This window comes from Trachemys scripta, chromosome 1 (assembly GCF_013100865.1).
Source record: "Trachemys scripta elegans isolate TJP31775 chromosome 1, CAS_Tse_1.0, whole genome shotgun sequence".
In the NCBI taxonomy this organism is placed as follows: Eukaryota; Metazoa; Chordata; order Testudines; family Emydidae; genus Trachemys; species Trachemys scripta.
The window spans coordinates 71714631-71740435 of NC_048298.1; the positions used below are offsets into that span (position 1 = coordinate 71714631).

Sequence of the window (25805 nt, forward strand, 5' to 3'; positions counted from 1 at the left end):
ATCTCTCTGTGGTTTTCTACTCATTTGATCCAGGAAAATGGAAGAGCCTGTGTTTGAACTAAAATAAAAGGGCCTTGGAGGCCCCATATGATGTTGCCAATATGTGGGCTTTTACATACACGGAACACTTGTGGTGTAACACAGCTAGGAAGGGGTGGGGAATTTGTGATATATATACACATATGGAGATATACCTAACTCATAGAACTGAAAGGTCATCAAGTCTAGCCCCCTGCTTTCACTAGCAGGACCAAGTACTGATTTTGTCCCAGATCCCTAAGTGGCCCCCTCAAGGATTGAGCTCACAACCCTGTATTTAGCAGTCCAATGCTCAAACCACTGAGCTATCCCTCTCCCCTCTGAACTATCCTGCCACATCTTGCAAGTAAGCGATAAATTCCACAACCAGGGTTGCTTCCAGTATACTGAGCCAGTGAATTACCAGGCCTGGTGGTAAGGACAAGAGTTGGGGAAAAGGTTTAGAGTAGTTTTTAGATGAAATAGTGCTTGTTGGGACTTCAGATGGTTCTGGGATAAAATGAACTCTGATTTGATGGAAGTGACAAGAATTGTCCTTTCCACAGAGCAGTGGTGCAAGAAGGGGATGTGACAAGCATGTTACAACCACATGAAGCTGCATCATGTTTCCAGGCACTCTGACTTTGCATCCCTCAGAGGCTGCTGGAGTCTCTTAAATGTGCCCCAAGTCTCAACTGGCTCCTGGAGATTTTCTAACATGGACAGCAAGCACCTGGGGCCAAGTGTTCACTGCCTGCTTTTTTCTCTGAGATAAATAGAGCTTAATTAAGCATCTGATTCATATGCTGGAGATGTCCATAATTTAATCAAGCTCTTAATGAAGACTGAATTTCATAATATTAGTAACAGTACATCAAAAGGTGGGGGTTATGAGGGCTGGCTGCCCTGCCAGCAGTCTCAATAATACAGCTCGGAATGCTACAGAATAGAGAGACAGGCAGACAATTTTATATTCCAGCTCTTATAAAAAAAAGGGCAAGTCCCACTCAGATTAGTGGGAAAAGGGTGTGGCTGTCAGAAACTGGTTGGTATTTCAACAAGTTTCTATCCTATCTGACAAATATTCCCAGGCAGAGGTTAGTAGACTACCAAACTTCAGTGTTGGATGCACCACCTATTGTGAGCTGGAGGACTAGCAGCAGAAATCAATTGCTAATTACAACCATCTCCCACAGAGTTCTTTACACACATCTGAGGCCTTTGGAATCGGTAGAAGTGTGGCTCCTAGAAAGGTAACACCACTGACACACTTGAGTGGTGTGGTATATGAATACCTATGTGAGTATGCACAGTACTTTTAACTATTATGACCAACCCCCCTTGCCAACTATTGCAAAAAGCTAGTATATATGCAACAGCTACAGAGAAAAAATTATGAAAAGTCAGCACTTGCCAAATGTGACCACATATATCTCCTATTATAAACATTAAAGAAAAATGTGGTAATCCCAGATACCACTGTATGATAATTGTAGGCAAATGCTAGCATTTTAATGGTGACTATTGTATGTAATTGTTGGATTACATACAATAGCTGAACTCAAATTTAAAAACCTACAGCAGTAATATTCTTTATGGGGAAATTAACAGGAATTAAGAATGCTGCCCCTCAGCGACTTTCACCACCATCTTGTTTCTAATTGTCAAAAACAAGAAAGTCCCCCAAAGTGTTGTTAGGCCTTGACTTTGTAAGGTGGTGAGTTAGGGTGACCAGACAGCAAGTGTGAAAAATCGGGACAGGGGTGGGGAGTAATAGAAGCCTATATAAGAAAAAGACCCCAAAATCGGGACTGCCCCTATAAAATTGAGACATCTGGTCACCCTATGGTGAGTGCACCCACAACTCCCACTGATTTGTAAGGGAGTTGAAGGCATTCAAAACACAGAGGAGTTGCTCATCCCCTTGTAGGATTGAGTCCTTAAAACTTAATTTTTATTGTTTGTAAACAACGCTTCAATAGAAAGCGAATATGAAACAAGCATCATAAGTGCAAATATGGATGATATAAAATGCAAGTCATAAAGAACACGAAAGGAGGACTGCTCACTGAACATGACAGCTAATGTAACTTAGTTTGGAAAATTCTCCACTAGATATATTGTATTTAATATGGTGGATCCTGTGATAGTTTAAGGTACATGTTATATCTTTCTTGATTTAAAAAATAACATAAAACAAACAAAAAACCCTACTTTGATTTTCTTTTTTAAATCTTCAAAAAATTCTTCATTTTATAAAACCTGCATCATTTCTATAGTACATTCATTCGAGGATAAGGCAAAGAAATCATACATTTGCTCTTTTTAGGAACTCCCGACTCTGCGGAAACAGAATAATAATGTACCATTTGAGGATATTCGTGGGTTTGAAAAGTACAGCTGAGCACTTTTCCTAGGGCATCTAGGAATTAAAATATTGTCTTTACCATCAGAATATGTATAGTCAAACCCAGTTAGGGAAATCTCACAAGTAGCTATTTAACTAGATAGTGTCCAGGCAGTAGACCAAGAAAAAAACAGGCTCAGTAGGAAGTGATGCTGCTGATTTAGTAGGGGAGATTCTTCTCCATAGGTCCAGCATGCTGGTGACATAAAAGAGGCTTAAGGCCACTTGTGCTCCCACGGCTCTTTCTGGAAAAGCAGTGTGGATGTCGACAACTGGGTCTTAGGGGACATTAGCACCCCAAAAATTAGGGTTTCCATTAACAAATATAGGAAACACTGATTTTTGGAACAGAATTTTGTTTATCTCACTTTATTAAGTGAACAAATTTAGTCGTGGTACAAAACCACGCCATTGAGGCGTTATTCAATGGCTATTATTTTATTTTTTAGCTTTATCTCCCCCGCCAGTAAAAGAAGGTGCCCCTGAGAGGTGAAAGCTCAAATCAAATTCCAAATTTGGTAATTATCTTTTGCCTATCTCAACTCTCCCTGCAGTTTCAACTACACAGGTTTTTGTTTGCTGCCAGCTTTAAATTATTGCATAAGTTTCTGGTTTATAACCAAAGCTGAAACCAAACAGGTTTTGCCTGTGTTCACAATGTTATCTACATTTCTCACATCTGTCGTCATGTTTATTAATGCTGGTTATTTAGGAATTATGCTACAAGGCCTTTTTAGGAGTACAAGCTCTTATTGATCTTTTCCCTATGTAAGCCTGTAGGTGTTTATTGTTTGGAGTATTGGTCTCATTAAGTGCCTAATCTCTCTGAATTTCTTATGTGATTCCTTGTAGTTTTGTGGGTTTTGGCACTTTCGTCAGGGCAGCCATGACCTAGGCACGTGTTCCTGTGGTTTACTAAACCTTGATCTTCTGTGTGTCTTCCCCCTAGTGATACAACGCTTTAATCAGGGTATCAACCTATTGCAATCATTTAGGTGACTATATTAGTCCTGACTATGGAGTGTGCTGTTCCAATGAAAAGAACATGGATATGGAGAAAAATAATATGAATTATCAAGGGAGGAACATTGCCAATTAGTAGTGAGTGTTTTAGAAGAACAGACACAGTGACAGCAATATAGAAATTACTGAAAGGCCTGAACCCAATTGCCTTGGAAACTTGCCCCATTTCTTTTCATATACACTACATCCAATTTACAATCCCTTTCAAATGAACACTGGCTGGGCATTCACTGGAGATTTTGGTGTTAAATCAGCCCCTATATAATGATGTCTAATCCATTTTGGGGCTTAATTAAATAATTGTGAACATTATCTGAACTCCTGTTCAAAATGCACTGATTGTTTGAATGTAATTCATCAATTCCCTACTGTATATCTCCTTGCCAAGTTCTTTTTTATTATTATTTAATACATTTTCAGTTTTGAGCTATAACAGGCAGTACCTTGAAAGAAACTGAAATACCAATATTCATGTTGTGTAAATGATCTTGTCAGGCTTTGTTGATTAATGTCTTCTAAATGTTTTCAGCATTATTAACACAGTAAGTCTGTATAACATTTCTAAGGATGGCAGGCAAGAAGGCCTTTCCAATATTCTCATTTCCAATTCATTTTAATCTGTATATTTATTATCCCTGCATTCTTTTCCCTTCCCCATACTGATGCCTATTACTGCTCAGCATGATCTTGCTTTAGAAGAGAGGTTTCTAAGAACTGCCCAGATGAAATTTCACTACTGGACGCTCAGTTGCTTATTCTCTAGCCCTGAAACTGATTTTGTCCAGAGAAGTAAGAGCCACCTTCTTGGCACAGTAGAGTGTTTATTGGGCAAGGTATAAGTAAGTATCAGAAGCAACTGATTCTGTATTTGGTCCTTGACAGTGGATCACAATTATCCAGCTGGCTGGGACTATCACTGAAGATCATTCTCAGTAGCAAACCCAAGTGTGTCTTTAATTCACTTCTTGTGGAAAGATAATTAAGTACAAACCTGGCCACCATTAGAAAGAGCTGCAAAATGTACTTAGAATCATAGAAGATTAGAGTTGGAAGAGACCTCAGGAGGTCATCTAGTCCAACCCCTTGCTCAAAGCAGGACCAACTCCAACTAAATCATCCCAGCTAGGGCTTTATCAAGCTGGGCCTTAAAAACCTCTAAGGATGGAGATTCCACCACCTCCCTAGGTAACCCATTCCAGTGCTTCACCACCCTCCTAGTGAAATAGTTTTTCCTAATAACCAATCAAGACCTCCCTCATGCAATTTGAGACTGTTGCTCCTTGCTCTGTCATCTGCCACCACTGAGAACAGCCTAGCTCCATCCTCTTTGGAACCCCCCCCCTTGTTTGCCTATGCCCTCTACATTGATTCAGTTCTGGTTTGCTAGCTGAAAAATAAAGCCACAAGCATTCAGGGAGCTCTATGTTTGGTCTCTCTCATTGAACTCTTGAATGTTTCAATGTAAGCCTTGTAAGGTGCCCAGATGCTCGTGTGATGAATGTCAGATAAATGATAATACTAGGTGACATCAAAATTGTTCAAATAATTCATATAAGCAGGATTCAGTGAGAAAGAATGGAGTCAAAACATGGGAAACAGAGCGGCAACTTGTTAGAAAGGTTTGGATACTTGCTGTCCAAATAGCTAAAATTCTATTGTATTTAATATACTTATTACTCATTTGTAGATTGTAAAGCAAGAACAATTACAAGTACATATGTTATTTTGCATATTTACCAGGCTCGGAAGGCAAACCAACAACTACAGTGCTTTTTCTTAGAATTCCCTTGTGTCTGACTGGCAAAGACTGAGAGTATAACTAATCTCCCCAAAACAACTAGATACTGAGATGATTGACTACAGCCCTGGTCCCAAGATAGTAGATGCCAACAGGAGGACTTCCATTGAACTTTATGGATTTGGATGAGGACCTATACATATCAATATTAATTATTAACTAAGGATCATACAATATCTGAGCCAAGCCTGCAATCTTCATTCTTGAGTAATAAGCACAGGATTAGGTATAAAAAAACCCCCTATATGTTAATGCATACACAGAGAAAACATAATATTAGGATAGGTTATGTAGCAGTTTTAACTTTTCTCTCTATAAGCCATTCCCAGGGTATATTTAATTTATAATATTGTACTTTCTGTTGAGTTTGCAGGTCCCTAATTTTATAGCAATATCTGATTATAAACTCCAATTTAGCAATTGTGTTATTATATTGCTTACAATTTCTGACAAATATCTATTGCCTCATGGCTTTTCCATATCTAGTAAAGGAAAGAAAAGTTTGGCACCTGTCACTAGCCCTTGTTTGTTTCGTCTGCTCACACTGACAGATCTGAATAAAGCAGAAATCAGAAGATTTTATTAATATGACAACCACTTACAATAGGCCTTGGTCAGTGGCCTATACAGAATGTAATTTATTGTTTTGTGTCAGTTTCAATAATAGTGATGGGAAACACAAGGGACAGAATGTTAGAAAAATTGCACCTAAAACGGGGAGAAAGTGTTTTATGTTACCTCCTGGTTAGCAGCAGCTAGTTCTTCTTCCAGTGCAGAGACTCTTTCTAAAGAAACCCTCAGTCGTTCCCTTACCTAGAAGAAAAACCAAAATATGTGCAGTAACGTGATTTCTATCAGTCTTTAAGGTTTATATAATCTGCCATAAACACTATAGTACAATCTGCAGGTCTGTTTTCAGGTATGTGTATTGTGTCCTGAACACACATGAGACATTAACTAAGAAGTCCTTTTAAACCTGACTCTGAGAAAAGTGAAGCCACATATGTGAGCATTAGGTTACAACCTTTAAAGCCTAACACTGCTACTATACAATTTCCTTTTAAATCTATGAAAAGTACAGTAAATGCAACCTTCTAGAAGTAGACATGATACTAAATATAAGAACTTATTAGAACATTTCCAGAGGAATGGTATGGAAAAGAACTCCTGAAAACATATTAAAGTCCATTGTGTGAAGAATAACTGGTAATACTAATTTAATTTACCAAACTAATTGAAAAAGGTATGTGCAGCACTATTTGTAACTGATCAAGTTAATCCGTGTTAGTAAAGTTGTTCACTTTATTTTATCTTTGCAAAAAGTTATTAAGAATATTAGCATATTGTTTTAGTAAAAAGCAAAAACAAGTTTAATTGCAGTAAGAACATGCTAGGTATGTTCATATAATTTATCCAAATGACCTAAAATATCTACAGTAGTGATTTCTAAACATTTATACATAGTTGGGGTAAATTTTCATTAGACTTCATAGGACTGCTACTCACACAAACACAAAATTAAAACACATACAAGCACATGCACTCTACAGGTGTAACACCTGTTCGTATATTTTAACAAAATTCTAACAGTTGCATGTGGATTTTGAATAGTGTTAGAATTTGAATGTACAAAACCCCCTTAGGCCACATACACAGCTGGAGGCTGGAATCTGAAAATTTACCTCTTAAATTCTGTACAATGCAATACTATAGGACCCAATCCTGACCCTTGTTTATATGGAACTGTGAGGCATAATAAAGTTCAGAAAGCCACATATGTTGCTGCATGCCAGGCTCACTAATCCTGGGAATAGTAGGCCTTGGGCTCAATAGATGAATGAGAGGAACCACATGGTTTGTGAGAGCACAGCCGCTCAGGGAAAGTGGGCAGGGAATTTCCATGAATAAGCTACATACTGAGCCACTCTATTCACATGCCAGTTTCTCACCCTAAACCATATGGCAATAGTAAAGGTAGGGCTGTCAGTTGGCAGGGGAGTAATTAAACTGAAAAGGGTTTCATTTCCTTCCTTCCTTCCTTCCATAAATAAATAAATAAATAAATCCCCGAAGAGTATAGGGTCGGGTCCACTGTCTTTCTGACCCACCCCAGAATCTTAAGCCTGTTGGCTCCAGTTTGTTCTCCCAACCTAAGCAACCATTAAATCAACTGTAGACAGTTCTGTTTCAACAGAAACACCTATTCATTCTTTCTATACCTGTCTGTTAAACTGCCCAGGAAGAATCCCACTCTCCATCCCCAATTGTGATGTTATAATCATTCCCCAACGTGGGACTGCCGATACATGTCAGCCAGTTAGGATGACAGCAGTCTGTGACTCCAACAGTGAGAGGAGGGAGAACCTTGGGCAGCCATGAAAACATTACACAGATGTCTTGAATTGAGAGAAACTTCCCCTTTCAAGATGCATACTAGTCTCTGATGCAGTTATGATGCTCAGAGCTCCTGAATGTTGTGTGCCATAGACGCTGCAGTCCCTAGATCTGGACCTAAATCAACAGGATAAATGTTTAACCTACTAATCTTGGTTATTTCCTGACTCAGTTTGTATTCCTTCCTTACGCAATCTTCCACTGATTTCAATGGAAAATTGAGCAAGGACATTGTTAAAACTAAGTAAGGAACTCACACTGGTCATTTATGTTCTCCTAAAGAATGCTGATGATAAATAGCACACTGGTATATTCTATATAGAAACTCAACAGTAAGCTATCATAAACAATATTAGCCCATTAGTGATGTTTCCCTGAAACCTATAAATCAGGCAGAACAAACATTAAAGTCTAACTATGGGCCAGAGCCACCTACAGTTTACAATAAACTTATTATAATAAATCCTATGTTGGCACCCCCCTTTTTCAATTTATTTGAAAAACAAACAGCAACAACAACAAAAACACACCCTAATCTAGCTTTTGAATGGTCTAGAAAGATTGGCATTCTAAGTATTACCTTGTTAGGAGACAAATGAGTGGACACAGACTCAGGATATTCTCACCTAGTCTATTTTGTTTTTATATATGTTTTTTAATTTTTACATCTGGTAAAGGTCCATAATATGGATAACTGGCACTATCATAATGCTTTCTCATCTGTAGACCTTAAAGTGCTTCACATTATATCAGTCCCTTTTATATATGGTGCAGCCAAGCACAGAAATGTCAAGCAATTTTCTGGAGAAGAACCACAGGGTTTTGTGAAATATCAGAAATGTGCCTCTGCTGCCCTATCTGTAAACTGTAACAACACTTGGCCACTTTCTAGGGCTCTGATGTGAGGCTTCACTAAATAAGGTTTGTGAAGTACAGAGAATTAAGACTAGTCCTGGTGATGTGTGGTGGCCTATCAGAACATAGCAGAGGATACACCTCTAGGTGACACTATTCCTATGTGATGCCACAAATGGTGCAGAAAAGGTATTCCGTTTTCTTTCTGCCTGACTGCACTGCAAGCACAGAGCCAGACGACTAGCTACCCCACTAGCTTTGAAGTGCCACAAAAAGAACCAGGCACATCATTGATCTTTCAGTGTCACATGGTTAATCTCTTGCTGGCATTCCTGTTGGTGGTTACACACCACCTATCCTACTGTATCTCCTAGTAACTGCTTTTCACTTATTTCCCCTCTTCTGCCAAATCCTCCCTTCTCCCCTTTCAATTCCCAGCCCACAAAGAGCTTTAAAATTATTTATTCACGATAGTATTTGTGACACTTTTTCTTTCTATGAACACTTGTGTGACTAAAATCCCCAGTTACCTGCCTGTTTCTGAATAAAAAGATTGTGACTCATGTTGAAGCAAATTGGTTGTTTTCATCTGCAAGAATATCTACATATACTTTTCTGTTGTATCTGCCCAGCACTTACCTAAGGGAATTAATAATCTTTTGACAACCGTAACTGACACAATAAAAACTCCTGTTGCTGTTTTTGTTTGTGGGACAACTTTACCTCAAAATTAACTCAGAAAACCTTCTTTAAAAAGTTATGGTTTAAAACCTTCCTTTTCCTTTTAAATTTACTTTAAAAAAAAATTAGTACCAAAAGTTTAAATCCAGTTGCTATATAAGGCCTGCAGGAGGGGAAACTTGCTCTGACAGATCTCATTATGTCACTGAACAGCAGCAAAGTCCTTCTGCATGAACAAGATTGTTAGTTTCTTTGTTACTTCCCAGTCTGGGAGCTTCCTACAGAAGCCATTTCCTTTCTGGGATGACTGAAGGGAGAGACAGCACTTCCTCTTCCTCTCAGTGGCCCTCCCATGGACTTCCTGTTCCTCCATTTTCTCTCTGTTTTATTGAGTCTCTAGTACTCTACATATTTTGGAATTTGCTTACTCCCTGCCTTTCTTGACCTCCCCAAAAACACTAAAAGGCACTTCTCCTCAATAAGGCCCACACAAAAAACCTGGAGTTTTTTTACCAACTGATTTGGAGATATAGTCAGACAATAAAAGAGTTAGGATTTTTCTTTCAAAGAGACAACAAGAGAGAAGATTTTAAATGCTCTGGCACCCTTGAGAAGGTGAAGCATTGGCAACTTTCCTTTACCTTCCCATTCCTGAATCCTGGGGGCAATTTTGAGGCAAAGTCAGATTCCGATTCAAATTAGGGCAAGACTATAATTTAAAATACTCCTTTTCTGGTTTTTCCAAACTATCCAGAGAAGTTCTCTCCAGAGATAAGATGTGGCATTTGACATTTGATTTCTTTTTGGGGAATTTTATGGTAACTTATAATGGGAAGCTAACTTCAACCTTGACTATGCAGCTGATACGGCCATTTCATAGTGCTAGCAAGACTCCCATATAGGTAACTGGTGGCTGCTGATCTGTGTGCAGACTACAGGAAAATATTGTAACAGATTAACATAGAATTTTATTTCTCCGTCACAAACTGAGATATGTTTAAAAGAAAAGACAGTCAAGTACAGATAAAAACATGCTCTGTCTTGGTTTAGTGCTTTATTCCAGTGATCTAGACAAATTACTGTTATTTGTCTTGCTACATGGTGTTCCTAAAAAATCAAAATAGCCATATCAGATGATGTTAGTGAATAAGAACTACAGTATATACTCGTTCATAAGCCGAATATTTTTGGTAAAAAAGTGATGCATCAAAGAGCAGTGGTCAGCTTATAAACAGGTCTACACCAAACTTTGATGATTTTAAACTCTATGGAATCACTGAATTGAATATCTAATACATTGTCATTTTGTTTACCTGGAGCGTCTTCAGGCATGGAGCCCCTCAGCTCCCTGTGGTCGCAGTTCACTGTTCCCAGCCAATGGGAGCTGCGGGAAGTTGCACCACTTCCCGCAGCTCCCATTGGCTGGGAACAGCGAACCGCGACCACAAAGGGCTGAGGGGCTCTATGCCTGCAGACACTCCAAGTAAACAAAACATCCCAAGCTGCCAGTGGCTTACCCTGATGGGCCAGGAGCCAAAGTTTTCCAACCCCTGAAATATAGGGTCGGCTTATGAAAGGGTCATATGGTTTTTGCTATTTTTACCTATCCATTTTGAGGGGAGGAGGTCATCTTATAAACAAATGGGCTAATGAACGAGTATATACGGTAAGTTTGAGGTTGCTCAAATCTCAAATATATGCACTGGTGGCTGAATAGTATAATATAGTTTAGCATTCTATTACATCTCTCCCTTTACATTTTACATTGCCAACATGTACAAAATCATGCTATTCTTAAAGTTCACAACATACTAATCTGTTAAGTGTTTCTGAATCATACTGGTTTTATCATTGCATGACCCAAACATGTAACAACTTGTTTATCTGGCTGTCCACTAGGTGCAACGATTGTCTCTGGTCGGTTTGGAATCTTGGAATCATCTTATTATTATTATTATTGAAATTAAGACGAACCGTCACAAGAGTAAAATGCCTGCAAGCTGCATCAAATATTTTTTAAAACACCATAATAGATGCTCAAATTATATATATCCTCCTTTCCCCTAAAAAAAAACAAAACAAAACACAGTATGAGGATCAAAAAATATCACCCGGACAAGCTAACACAGTAAAAGACGCTGTTAGAAACAAAAATTGGAAGTCAAATACTACTGAGCAATATAGAAAAGAACAAGCTCTGGCAAGTCAAGTGTAAAGACAGCCAAATTAGGCAGGCCAAAAAAGAATTTGAAAAGCAACTAGAAAAAGACAAAAAAATTAACAGCAATTTTTTTGAACATGTATCAGAAGCAGGAAGCCTGCCAAACAATCAGTGCAGCCACTGGAAGACAAGGCTGTTGTGGCAAAGTTAAATGAATTATTTGCATAGACCTTCATTGCAGAAGATGTGAGGGAGATTGCCCATTATTCTTTTTATATGACAAATCTGAGGAACTATCCCAGATTGAGGTGTCCATAGAGGTGGTTTTGGAACAAACTGAAAAATTAAACAATAAGAAGTCACCACAACCAGATGGTATTCACCCAAGAGTTTTGAAGGAGCTCAAATACGAAATTGCAGAACTACTAACTGTGGTAAGTAAATCACTTAAATCAGCCTCTGTACCAGATGACTGGGAGATAGCTAATGTAATGCCATTTTTTAAAAAAGGCTCCAAAAGTGATCCTGGCAATTGCAGGGCAGTAAGCCTTACTTTGGTACTAGGCAAACTGGCTGAAACTATAGCGAAGAACAGAATTATCAGACACATAGATGAACATAATGTGTTGGAGAAGAATCAACACAGCTTTTGTAAAGGGAAATCATGCCTCACCAATCCACTAGAATTCTCTGAGGGGGCCAACAAACATATGGACAGGGGAAATCCAGTGCATTTAGTGTACTTGTATTTTCAGTAAGCCTTTCACAAGGTCCCTCACCAAAGACTCTTAAGCAAAATAGGCAGTAATGGGATGAGAGGGAAGGTCTTTCATGGATCAGTAACTGGTTAAAAGATAGGAAACAAAGGGTAGGAATAAATGGTCAGTTTTTACAGTTGAGAGAAGTAAATAGTGGGGTCCCTATGAATCTGCACGGGGACCAGTGCTGTTCAACATATTCATAAATAATCTGGGAAAAGGAATAAACGGTGAGTGGCAAAGTTTGCAGATGATATAAAATTACTCAAGATAATTAAATACAAAACTTAATATGAAGAGTTACAAAAGGATCTCACAAAACTGGATGACTGGCTAGAAAATGGCAGATGGCATACAGTGTTGATAAATGCAAAGTAATGCATCCTTGAAAATATAATCCCAACTGTACATACAAAGTGATGGGACCTAAATTAGCTGTTATCACTTAAGAAAATGATCTTGGAGTCACTGTGGATAGTTCTCTGAGAACATCTGCTCACTGTGCAGCAGCAGGCAAAAAAGCTAACAAAGTTAGGATCAATTAGGAAAGAAATAGATAATAAGACAGAAAATATCATAATGCCACTATATAAAGCCATGGCGTGCCCACACAATGAATATGAGTGGAGTTCTGATTGCCCCATATCAAAGGAGATACATTAGAATTGGAAAAGGTACAGAGAAGGGCAAAAATGATGAAGGGGTATGGAATGGTTTCTGTATGAGGAGAGAGATTAAAAAGATTGAGACTTTTCAGCTTAGTAAAGAAACAACTAAAGTGGATATGAGAAAGGTCTATAAAATCATGAACGGCGTGAAAAAAGTGAATAAGGAAGTGTTGTTTATACCTTCTCAACACAAAAACCAGAGGTCACCCAATGAAATTAATAGGCAGCAGGTTTAAAACAAATGAAAGGTAGTATTTATTCACAGAATGCACAATCAAACTGTAGAACTTGTTGCTAGCAGATGTTGTGAAGGCCAGAACTCTAATGGAGTTCAAAAAAGAATTAGATAACTTCATGTAGGATATGGCTACTATTAGCCAGATGGCTATTAGCCACCCTGGTCTGGGATGCAAACCCATGCTCTAGGTGTCTCTAGCCTCCAACTGCCAGAAGCTGGGAATGGGCGGCGGGGGAATGGATCACTCGATGATTGCCTGTTCTGTTCATTCCCTCTGAAGCACCTGACATTGAGAAGACAGGATACTGGGCTAGATGAATCATTGGTCTGACCCAGTATGGCCATTCTTATGTTCTTATGATGTTCTGCGTCTGCCATCTGTCGAGTTTGCTCTGTTGATTGTTGTTTTTTTTTTTGACGAACAAACCGTAGATGTTGATGGTTTCTGTTGAACTCTCTGCTGGTTTTGATCATATATTACCTGAGCAATTAATTTTTTTTTCATTACAACAGCTGGAGTTTTCCATCCTTTTTTCCCTCCATTCACTTTGACACAAACATGGTCACCAGGTCATAAACCCAGAAGTTCTCTAACTAGTGACATCTGTTGTAAAAAAGATGTGTACGCTCTTTATGCTTTTTTATCTGATGTGGCTATTCTCCTCATGGATGGCCACTTTAGAGATAGGTCCTTTTCCGAAGTCAGAACTGTAGTTCTGAGTTGTTTTCCCACCAGGAACTGTGCTGGACTATATCCAGTAGCTGTTATTAGTGTTGATCTGTAGCTCAGAAGAGCAAGGAATGGATCTTCCTGCTGTAGGATTTTTTTGGCTATCTGTAGAGCTCTACCAGCCTCCCCATTCATTTGTGGATAATGTGTGCTGCTAGTAATATGATTAAAATCATATCTCATTTGGAATGTCTTGAATTCCACTGCTGTGAACTGTGGTTCATTGTCCATCACTAGTTGTTCAAGAATACCAAAATGTGCAAAGGTGCACTTCGGTTTCTTGATAACACTGCAACAGGTTATGTCTTTCAAGTAAATTATTTCTATATACCAGGAAAAATAGTCCACTATGACGAGGGAACGATGTCCTTTGAATTCACATAAATCTGCAGCTTGTCTTTTCCAAGGTCTGTCTGGTAAAGGTGTTGTTATTAAAGGGTCTTTGTGTTGTGTCAGTCTGTTAGTTCTGCAATGTTCACACGCAGATAGTGTATTTTTATACCCTTGCTGATGCCCGGCCACCGTACTGACTGGCTGGCACTTAGTTAGTCCTTGATGTCCTTCATGGATGAGGTTTAGGATTTCTCCTCTTATTTAGTTTGGAATTATGATGTAATTGCCTTTAATCATGAATCCATTTGACTTGCTTAATTGTCCACGTATTGCAAAGTAGTCTCTTGTCACTTCCTTGGTGTCCTTTAGATACTCTGGGCAGCTGGGCCTAACATAACTTAGAACTTCTTGAAGTTGTGTGTCTGTTAAGGTTGCTAGTTGTAGCTGGTGTAGTCTCTTTTCTGACACTGGTCTGTATGTGTTCACAGCATCCATTTACTCATTAACTTCATCTTTGAGCTCATGGATAGTTGAGTGTGATGCTGGGCTCCAAGACAGAGTGCCTGCTACTATCAGATTTTTTCCAGGAACATATTTAGCAATTGGGTTCAATTACACTAACCTTATCAATGGATGATGGTATATCAGCAATGCTTGATCCTGGTCTTTTCAGTTGATGAGGGTTACAAACGGATTATGGTCTGTTATCAGCATAAACAAATCCAGTCCACAAAGATATCTGTAAAAGTTCTCACATGCCCATATGCTTGCCAGGTACTCCTTTTCGATCTGTGCATATTGTTTTTCTGCTTCTGTGAATGTGAGAGCAAAATGCAACTGGCTTCCACTGAGTTCCATCTTGCTGCAATAATAAATCACACGGGCCATAGCTGCTTGCAGAAATGACCCGTGCCTGCTGATAGTGGGAGGGAGGGGCAGAGTGAGGGCAGCTGGCTTCAGCAGTGTTACTGAGCATGCTAAGTCCATGTGAGCGTGCTGAGTACACGCCAAACGCAAAGTGGTGGGGGGCGGGCCCTGTATCTTTCACCCTCACCCCTCCCACACACACGTCACCTCTAGCTGCTTGCATCTACACTGACCATTGTGGATTTGTTCACATCGTAGTACTTGAGAATTGGAGGTATTGAGATAATTTCTTTTACCTTTTTGAAGGCAATTTTTGTCAGACTTTAATAGTTCACTCACTGGTTTTGTCACTATAAAAAGGTCTTGGATTAATGAAGGCCATTTACCATCCCCAGCATGTGTCTCAGTTCTGGTACATTCATTGGTGTATTCAATTCTCAAATTGCTTTTACCTTCTCAGGGCTAGGACTGATTCTATCTCTGTTTACTGTCTGTCCCAAAAACTTGATTTGGGATAAGCAGAAAATGCACATTTTTCTTGTTTAGCTTCAGTCCAGACTGACTGATTAAGATTAGACCTTCGTTGAGGGTTTTGTTGTTTTCTTCCATGGAAAACCCATACATCATAATCTCTTCCACTAAGACTACAACTCCATTTGTGCTTTGCCATCTTCCTTTGGAAAATTTCAGGTGCACTGGTAATCCCAAAAGGTAATCTTTGAAAGCAAAATCTCCCAAAGGGTGTGATAAATGTAGTCAGTTTAGCATTTCTAAAGTGGAATGGGTAGGCTGAGGATTATCCTCTGTAAACAGCATGATTCCTACGAATGTAGCTTCAAGGCTGGCATGACTACTGTCGTGATTAATGTTACTCCCTTCCCATGACATGGAAATCCCTGCTGAGAACGTAAGAGTGAGAACCCATGTTTGGGACCTAACTGGTAGCAGAGCACATGAACATGCCAAACTGCCATTGGGGAATGGAGGGCATTTAGAGATACTTCAGCTCTGTGTCTGATTGGTGACCTACAGGGATAAAAGAACCATCATGGCCTATCTACCCTTTTACTGTTCTGCCTCTATACAGGGCTTGTAATGGAAGAATATATGCAGCCCCAAACCAGACAATTTCTGTGGCAAAATTTTCCTCTTGTGCAGGTCCTTCATGGAAGATGATAAACTAGCCCCAAGTCTTTGGAGGACATCTTTGCTCAAAAGGTCACAGAATGAATAGTATGTAACACATTATTGTAAAACACTTTGGGATCTCTTCTTCACAAAAAATGAGATATGTAAACACATTCTATTAAATCAACAAACTCTTCATGGTTGTTTCTATGGTAGAATAAGGATTCTGTAGTATTTTGACTGTACTGAGGATATTGTGTAGCTTTTGACACCAAGAGAATCCAGAATTGGCAGCAAAACTCCAACTTTTAGGTTTCTAAGAACCTAAAATTTAACAATTACAGCACAGTTAGATATATAGAGAACAAACAGAAAATTGATATATGATGTGACAAAACAAATACGGAGAAAAGTAATAATAATTATTTTTTGTATATAGTGCAAATGGAGTTTGTTACAAAGTCTTCCTCAACTAACTCACCCATGGAAATGCTTAAAGATGTGATGCACTTAAGCTTCCCAGAAAATACATCATGACTACAGGAGAATGATTTCTGAAGACTTTTGAATAATGTTATTAATATAATGTATGTGTGACCAATAATATTTTAAAAGACTCACAATCATTTTCCCCATGAGTGTATTCTTTATAAAGCGCTTAAACAAGGTAATTTTCAATGACAGCAATTAGATCCCCCCACTCTTGCATGTTCTTCTCATCTGTTTATATAATGTGGTCAAACTGACTGTTGATTAATTTTTGTCTAAACCTTGTCAGATCTTAAAAGCCCAGCAGAGTAGGCATTACAGCCAAATCCTGCTCCCATTAGAGTTACTAGGATTTGCTTATTGAATTCAGAATAGCAGTATCAGGCCTTTAGTGACTACAGTACATGCAGTGGTGACCCTCGAAGGAATAGCCAGATGCTGCGACAACTGTTCTTGGGGACATGGTCTGTGGCCATGACAATGGCATTAGCATTGTTCTCTCTGAGTAAGTGTGAAGTTAAAGCCCAGCATGATGCATGGGGATATCTTGTTGTTGCAATTGCTGTCTCTGAAATGACAAGTAAAACTCAGGCCCTGACCACTTGTAGTTATCCCAAGGCAACTTCCACAAAAGGGTGTTATCAGCCTTGATGCCATAGCCAAAATTTCTACTTAGATATTTAGAGTGTGTCTAGCCGGAAAAAAAAATCTCCTTTTCAATTTTAATTGTTTTTCCCCCACTTTCCCCTCTTAAAATACTGTTGTGTGGCTTTGCATCAAATCCCATTACAGCAATGACTCCACTGCAGTGGCTGTTATACTGTGCAGGTAGGAATCATTGCCCCCACCATGAAACACAACCACACTATTGTGATAGAATCTGTTGCAACACGACACAACAGTATTTTAGTGTTGTAAGTCAAAGTGTAGGAGTTGATATTACAAATGAAAATTTTTTTCAATTAGGCAGAATACAGACATCTGGTTAGGAGTTTTGGTCAGAATACTAATGCCAGTCTGCTTGGGCAAAGACTCTGTTGTACTTTCTCAAAAGCATTTGGAATAACTTTGTGTTGTCTGGCCGACATTCTTCCTGCAAAATAAAACAGGTTTGAATGTCCAAAGGTCAGATTCTCCCCTCTGTTGCACAAAACTATATATAGCAGAGGGGAGACTGTGGGCCATATTCACTGGTATTGCCCAGCTGGTTTATGTGTTGCTCCATTGCAGGGAGTGTGGATGGGGAAAAAAGGGTATGGCTGGGCCATCCCTCTGTAACCCATAACAACATTGTGCTAGTGGTTAGAACACAGATAGAGGTTTATAGGCTCCTATTGCCGTAGAAATAATTAGCTTAGCCTTTCACCTCAAATGATAGAGGCTCATGATTTTAGATCCAGGTGTACAGGTTCAATCGTCACAGATTTCGTGAGCAGGGATGTTACACATATATCTAAATGTTCTAAAAGCCGTTTGGAACTGTGGGCAGCCAGTGGAAGACAGAATGGCCTTCAGCTCTAACTTGCTTTGGCAAGAAATATGGTAATAGGACAATACAGGATACGGGGCACATGGTAGAAGCTTATTGTCACCTTTATACTCTCCCTTCAGTGTTTTACCGAGCATACCTTGGCCAGACCAGAGAAACTGGCTTGGTATTTTATATAGGTCTATATCTATAGATAGAGACATGCACAAACGGCCAACATATATATGGAGGTAATACCCATGTGAAAAAAACCCTGTGATACATTTTTCATGCACCTTTGGCTGCCTCACTGGCTCTTTACCTTCTAATCTGCCTCCTCCTAATCAGGGCTGCTCAAAAATGTTGAATTAAACGTATTCCAATTGTAAAATAAGGTTTTATCTAAATCTGAATTTTCCATGGGAAAAGAGATTTCAGCAGAATTTTCTGCCAGGAAAAACAAAATGAAACATTTTGTTTTGGATTGACATTATGCATCTCTCTGAGCTGCTACAGTGCCTCCTGGGAGTTGTAGGTGAGGAAACCTCATGCCCCCATTCTCTCTTATGGGTCCAGCTTCTGAGCCAGACTACATCTCCAATGATTCACCACAGTCTCAACCTGTGGCTGAGCTACCGCGGTTCATCATGGACAAAACTTTTAATCTTAGGTCAACAAACTGAAATGAAATGTTTCATTTCAAGAATGTTTAAATGTTTTGTTTTGTTTTGATGTTGAAATGAAATGAAACATTTCCAAAGTGAATTTTTCTGACCTTTTCACTGTGTGAAAAGTTTTGATATTCCAACTTTTCATCCTATTTGAGATTAAAACAACTGTCAAAATATCAGAATTTTCCACAGTACAGAAATTCCATTTTTCAATTTGCTCTCTCCTAAACTATTCTAAGGGCTTGTCTACGAGGCAAGTTAGTGTGTGGCAAATCAGGGTTTGAATTTACAGAGCACTAGCTTGCTGCACACTAACTCACCCAGTGGACCCTGCTACAGTGAACTAAACATTCTGCAGGACTTTTGAAATGGGAGTATATCACAGTGTGATGTCAAACTGTTAGTGCACTATAGCAGGGTCCATGCAGGATGTTATTTCACGGCAAGCTAGTGGGCTGTAGATTTATACAGTGTAGATTTGCACTCTGGGTTACCACACACTAATGTCCCATGTAGACAAATCCTAACATTCCATACCTCTGCTCTGAATAGCTTCAAGCAGCCACCATTCTTTAAAAAAAAAGTCTGTTACAAAACTATTTCCTTTTTCTCTACCCCAAATGTGGAATTCTCCCCTCCACCCCCGGTTAGACCTGTCCTACACCCAAAATTTATAAGATTCAGCTACAGTCAAGTCACACCTTTTCTATACATTAAAATGCCATGACCTTAAAGTCAGTTAACTCGCAGCCCTGACAAGGTGGAAATAGAAGCATTATACCCTTGGAAAGGGGATACTTCTAGCTTCTAGGTATAGGGTCTGGAATCATAAAATCGTAGGACTGGAAGAGCCCTCGAGAAGTCTTCTAGTGCAGTCCCCTGCACTAAAGGCATGACTAAGTATTATCTAGACCACCATGACAGGTGTCTGTCTAACTTGCTCTTAAAAATCGCCAATGATAGAGATTCCACCTCTTCCCTAGGCAATTTATTTCAGTGCTTAACCACCCTGATAGTTAGGAAGTTTTTTCTAATGTCCAACCTAAACTGCCCTTGCTGCAATTTAAACCCAAAATAAGCCCTTTTGTCTTCAGCTGCATCATATCGCTAAAGTTCTTTATATATTAACCTCATGAAATCTCTTACATACGTGTTTGCTGAATTTCTGTAAATAGTATGTATGGTTGTAAACTACTGGCAGGTCTCAGGACTTGTTATTTATTATACAACTAAATGCTAAAAACTACTATGTGGCAGAAATCCTCTACTGCTTTTACTCTTTTCAGTCTTTAAAATACCATAAACCCTACTAATCTCCAAAGGATATTACTGACAATACTCATTTATGCAAATTATGCTACCCCTGAAAGCTCACTAAACCTAAACCTAACAGCTAAGAAAAGCTTCTACATATTGATACACACACATACATAAACTCAAATATATAAATACATCTATATAAACTTCCTTAAAATGCATTTTAGTAATGATTACCTTAATAAAATATCACTCATTGCTAGCTAAACACAGATACACTTTAGGTTAGACTTTAAATAAGTGTAGGTGACTTTCATGTAATATTGCATCTGTTAGTCAAATCCAATATGAAGAGACATAACCTGCAGTGTTTGACACTTCTAATAACAATGAAAAAACATACTATTCTATGAATATAACTAATGTATTCATAAAGTTTTGTGGACTACGACTCCTCAAATATTAATTTGTGGTTGAGTATTTTCAAACTCTTGCAGGACTTGCACAAAAACAGATGTGCATTTACATTTTAGAAATCTGTACAATGAATACTATAAAAATTCCCTGGCATTCCAGATCAAAACCTCTATTACATGTAGTAACTTTTTAAAGAAGTCAAGTACCTGATGTCTAGTTAGGAGAGAAAACTAATGTTGCTACCTCTTCATTCACAATTCCGCTGCAGGGAATTGCAACTTGAGATGCCCATATTTTCTTAGCAATCACTTGCTTCTTGAAATACACAACACAGACTAGCATCTCCATGTGTGGGAGATATGTTTGCTTAGTGCTTAATGGAAAGAGGTGTTTATGCCAGTCATGTAATTTTCATGGAACTGTTTTATAACAAAAACTACTAGTGGCCACAAGTAAGTTCTGATGACCTAATTTTTATGTAAAATCCTTACTAACCCCCCAGAATGAAGCTAAGAAATGAAATATGAACATTTCAGTTGTTAGTCATGTTTTGTCAAAGATTTTCTTTGGATGTCCTGCTTTCAGTATGTACAGTACACTCCAAGAACTGAGAAACAATACTGCTGCTCTGCTGTATCATAAGTGTGGTAAAGCAAGGAGATAGCCTGCTGAGTACGCTTCTTTCCATACTGTACCTTTTCATCCAAAGCCTTATGGTGCTCAAACAAAGATTTCAGTGCTTTGAGAACTTCAACTTCACTGGAAACTCCTGAGGGGGACTGTGCTTGCCGTTTCACTACTGTCATCCTCAGAGACCTTTCATGTCTTGAAACAAGGCACTCCAAATGCTCCAGTAACAGCTGTTGGGTTTAAACATAAAGGGACATCATTCATTTGTACCTAAAGGTCATAAGCATTATAATTACAAACTGCACGTTACCAAATGACAATGACTTTAGCAACCTCCCTAGCTGAGGAAGCCTATGACTATTAAAGATATTGCCAGCATTCTCTGACTCCAAGTCAGAGAACATGAAAGAAATTAAAAAAAGGAATTTTATTCAGATCTTCTTAAAAAACTGCTGTGACCATTTGAAAACAACAAATTGCTCTACTTAGATTTATTGTTGCCTGTCTAAAATCCACTTAATATATTTAAATGATTTTTTTAGTCACAGTAATTAATGGAATGTTAATAACAAAAATAACTAATATAGCTAACCAACTAATGCAGTCTATAATTAAAGCCTGAAAATCAGTCACCTAATTGTAATTTGTATTTAATTTATACTAAAACTTACTTAACAGAGAATGCAAAAACAAGTAATGTATTTTCATTAAAGTTTTAAAACACTGTATTTATTCTAAATGCATTTGCATAGCTAATAGTGCATGTTAATATGGCAAGCTCTAAAATATTCACTGTTTTTGTAATGGAATGTGGAATGACCACAAATGTTCCTAAGTACATTCTTTGTGATTTTTAGCCTACATTCAGCTGAAGAAAATGTTAGAATCATATTTTTATGCACATCTTTTTGCTGATATATTGAAAATCTATCTATTTTTATAAGGTCTATCAATGCCATCCCTGTAGTATCTGAGCATGACAGTGGTTAGTTGTATTTGTATTGAAAGTGAATGGCTAATTTCAAGAGTCATACTGTATAATAAAAATACTTTAATTACAGTATAATCACAATAGTATTCCTTTTCAACATGCAATTACATCTAATTCATATAACTGGAAGCTTAAAAGTTACATGACTGATTTACTTATTACTCCTTTGATGTGGTTCTTAATACATCTACTATCAGAACAGAAATCTGTTTACTACATATATGTTTGCATATATTTGTTTTCCGTCAGATAGTTAACTTTGAAGTCTTATGAGTTAGTGATGATAACAGGTATGACAGAAGTATAACCAGAGCATAACTGAACTATAATGACAATGTAACTATACTGAAATTACAGTATCCTTAATAAAATGGGAATGACTCATGTTTACCATTACTGTACTTTAAAAACACATCCTGCGTGCATCCTGCCAATAGTTTACAACCATTCACCAAACACATATGTAAGAGATTACATGAGGTTAATATATAAAAAACTTTAGCAATACCACACAGCTGAAGAAAAAAGGAACATGTTTTGCCATTCTGGAGTTAAGAAAGCAGATTAACAAATGCAATCCACATGAAAAAATGTGCACGAGCTTGCTCTACTGCAGTGGTGGGCAACCTGTAGCCCACGGGCCGCACGAGGCCCATCAGGGTAATTTGCTGGTAGGCCGTGAGACAGTTTGTTTACATTGACCGTCCGCAGGCATGGCCGCCCGCAGCTCCCAGTGGCCGTGGTTCACTGTTTCCGGCCAATGGGAGCTGCGGGAAGCAGTGCGGGCCGCAGGGAAATGGCGAATCGCGGCCACTGGGAGCTACAGGCAGCTGTGCCTGCGGACTGTCAATGTAAACAAACTGTCTCACGGCACGCCAGTGGATTACCCTGACGGGCCGCAGGTTGCCCACCACTGCTCTACTGGGGCATTCGCTGATGTAACGAACGTTGAGGGATGGCAGATGCAGGCTTTTTGACACAGCTTTGGCAAGCAGCTTTAAGGTGCAAACAGGTTTGGAGCCCCACCCAGGAAAGATTGATGAGGGGCCATGCAGAAGCACTGATTCACATTAGCAATGAAGCACAGTCTTAAATTCACTCCTATTCAGAACAGCACTTAAACATGTGCTTAGCTGCTTTCCTAAATGTGGGCCTAAATTAGAGCATCTCCAGGCCGTGCTTCTTCCTGGTCCAGTGCCTCTTCATTGCTGCACCACTTTAGTGGAGTCTAAACAATCTGACCCTACATTTCACAGTTATCATTCCACACCAAATATTTAGTTAACTGGAACCTTAACTTAAAGGTAACATTAGAGATTAAATATGTATAATAGTAAAAAAAAAAAAAAAAAAAAAAAAAACCCCCCTAAATTTAAAAAAAAATAAAAAATGACATTTAAGAGACAGATAAATATTCAAATACCCTCCCACTTTATAATAAAATCTGTTAAATTAATGTACCTGTGAAAAATATTCTTTTGCATATTTTAACATATAAAGAGAAATAAGCTGACATCATAGATAAGTGTTGAAGGAACCGTGAGGAATTATAGACTCCCTGCAAACATTCAACATCCATTCTTACTGTATTGCTTACGGAAGTGTTTTAGCTAATAGTTGTTCATTTTTCTGGACATTAACTCTGAACGCAGGCATTTTGCTAGCCACATGAATGCTCAAGAGGACATGTCCACATTCTCTGGCTTAACAGTGAGTTTAGTTATGCTTTTCAATAGAAATTGACTCCCTACTGAGAGTTCCATATTTTTTTCCCCACAATCTATAAAGACGATGATTATGGCAGGGTTAAGTTGGCTGACTTGAAGGCCTTATTAAATGACACTCCCAAAGGATCATCCAATGGTTAGAGTACTAGCTTGGACCATGGGAGAATGGGGATTCAATTTTCTGCTCCACTACAGACTTCCTGTGTGGCCCTGGGCAAGTCACTTAGCAATTTAATGCCTCAGTTTCCTATCTGCAAAAAAGGGGATGTGAATATAAATATTAAAAAAAAATGCAAAGTGCTCAGATACCATGGCAATGGAGACCACATAAGTACCTAAGATAGATATTGTAGATGTTCATGGATGGCAAGGGATGTTTAGGATATGATATGGGGAGGTAAATCATAGTATTTGTCTTCAGTGTACTGCAAGGATTGCCTGTTCTATTTATCCCTGTACACAAGAATGCACCTGTTTTTTCTGGGGCAGAGTGGTTCTGCAAAGTGTTCCAGCATGACCAAATGGCTAAATTTCACAATGGACCCTAGGTTTTTCACCTCTAGGTTTATATTCCTGACTACCGAAAAATTCCAACACTAATCTTCAGCTAGCTGGCCCACTTTTGCCTGTGTTATTAACAGGGCTTTGGAGCGGAGCCTGGAGCCGGAGCGCGGAGCAGCTCCGGAGCAGTGGAGTTGCAGGTTTTTGCCTGGAGCAGAGCCGGAGCACAGCTCCAAAGCTCTGGTTGTTAACCCCAGTTGTTCCACCAGAACCCTATAGTCACCTGAACAAGCAAAGAGAGAATCTATGCTGGAGTGCAGGCTCTACATTGTCTCTTGACCACTTTTCTTCTTTTTCTTTGATAGATCAGGTGTTTTTGTCTTTCGATTTTCAGTTAGAGACAAATCTGAAGTTCCATTTACATCTATAAATGGCAAATGGCTACTTGTTGATCATTTCTTCTTAAGGAATATGTTTTGAACCAACTCCTACATATCCAGGGAGGCAGCAGAAGTGCAGCAAACTGCCATGTTAATGATCCTCTGCTTAAAATCTTTTATAATGGCCCTAAATTGCAAAAATAGATTGTAATGTATAAGAATTATGTACTACCCGGTTCAGAGCTCAGACTGCAGCATTTTTTCCATGCTGTTAAAGTAGATATTAGATTTGTAATCAAACTCAGTTATACTAGTTCCATATCAAGTACACTCAACAATTCAAAATGCCAACAATCTTTAATATTGTTCACTCTTCTAACGTTTCCAAAAGCTGAACTTTCATAAGATTATTAGCCATATTTGATAACAGGTAATGAAAACTAGTTGAACCTTCTCCTCCCCCTCCCCCTCGCTCCAAGCTTGTCTGAATTTTCCCTGAGAATACTGTAGAGCAAATGTAAATTTTTCTCCAGATGCATTTTTTTCCTTTCTTGTAATTTTAGGAAGTAAACAAGCATTCAGAGTGTTTTGGTTTATTTCACGTGAACATTTGTATGGCAGTAAAAACAAAAAAATGTTAATCCATTAACAAAGAGCTTTAAACCACGGGCCACTTTTTCAAAAGAGCTCAGTGCCCACAACTGGGGGCCACATTTTTAAGAAAGCTCAGCTCCCACTTAGGCACCTACATGAAGTGCCCATTTTTAAAAAATGATCTGCCACTTCATGTAGGAGTCTAAATGGGAGCACAGCTCTTGAAAACTTGATGTAAGCTGTTTTCTGAGGTCTTTTGAAAATGTGGCCGCAAATTTTCAACTAAGTATAATCAATGATCAAAGCAGAAATATACAACAATGTGAGCAGAAGCCTTTTGTTTCTAATAATGTTTTCAATATCAGTGTGTGTTGAGAATCAAACCAGTTAACCACATTGTATCTTCCCCAAATGTCTCCTTATCCATAAAACATGCCATATCTGTAACACATTTTACTGTGAACCAATAAAGGCTCAGGGAAATTTATCCCATGTTCCATTGTGCACAATGATACCTGTAGGGTTGCCCCGTGTCCAGTTTTCGACTAGAACACCTGGTCAAAAATGGACCCTGGCAGCTCCAGTCAGCACTGCTGACCGGGAGGTTAAAAGTCTGGTCAG

At 38.7% G+C, this 25805-nt stretch overlaps 1 protein-coding gene across 7 annotated transcripts in view; it reads right to left on the reverse strand.

Annotated features, from left to right (window-relative positions):
* PPFIA2 (PTPRF interacting protein alpha 2) overlaps positions 1–25805 on the reverse strand; it is a 634690-nt gene that overhangs the window by 241874 nt on the left and 367011 nt on the right. For all 7 annotated transcript variants that reach the window (XM_034772198.1, XM_034772232.1, XM_034772206.1 and 4 more), the window contains 2 exons: positions 21057–21221; positions 5985–6059 (listed from right to left, as the gene is read on the reverse strand). In XM_034772198.1, the coding sequence (XP_034628089.1) occupies positions 5985–6059; positions 21057–21221 (240 nt within the window). The remainder of the gene's footprint in view (positions 1–5984; positions 6060–21056; positions 21222–25805) is intronic.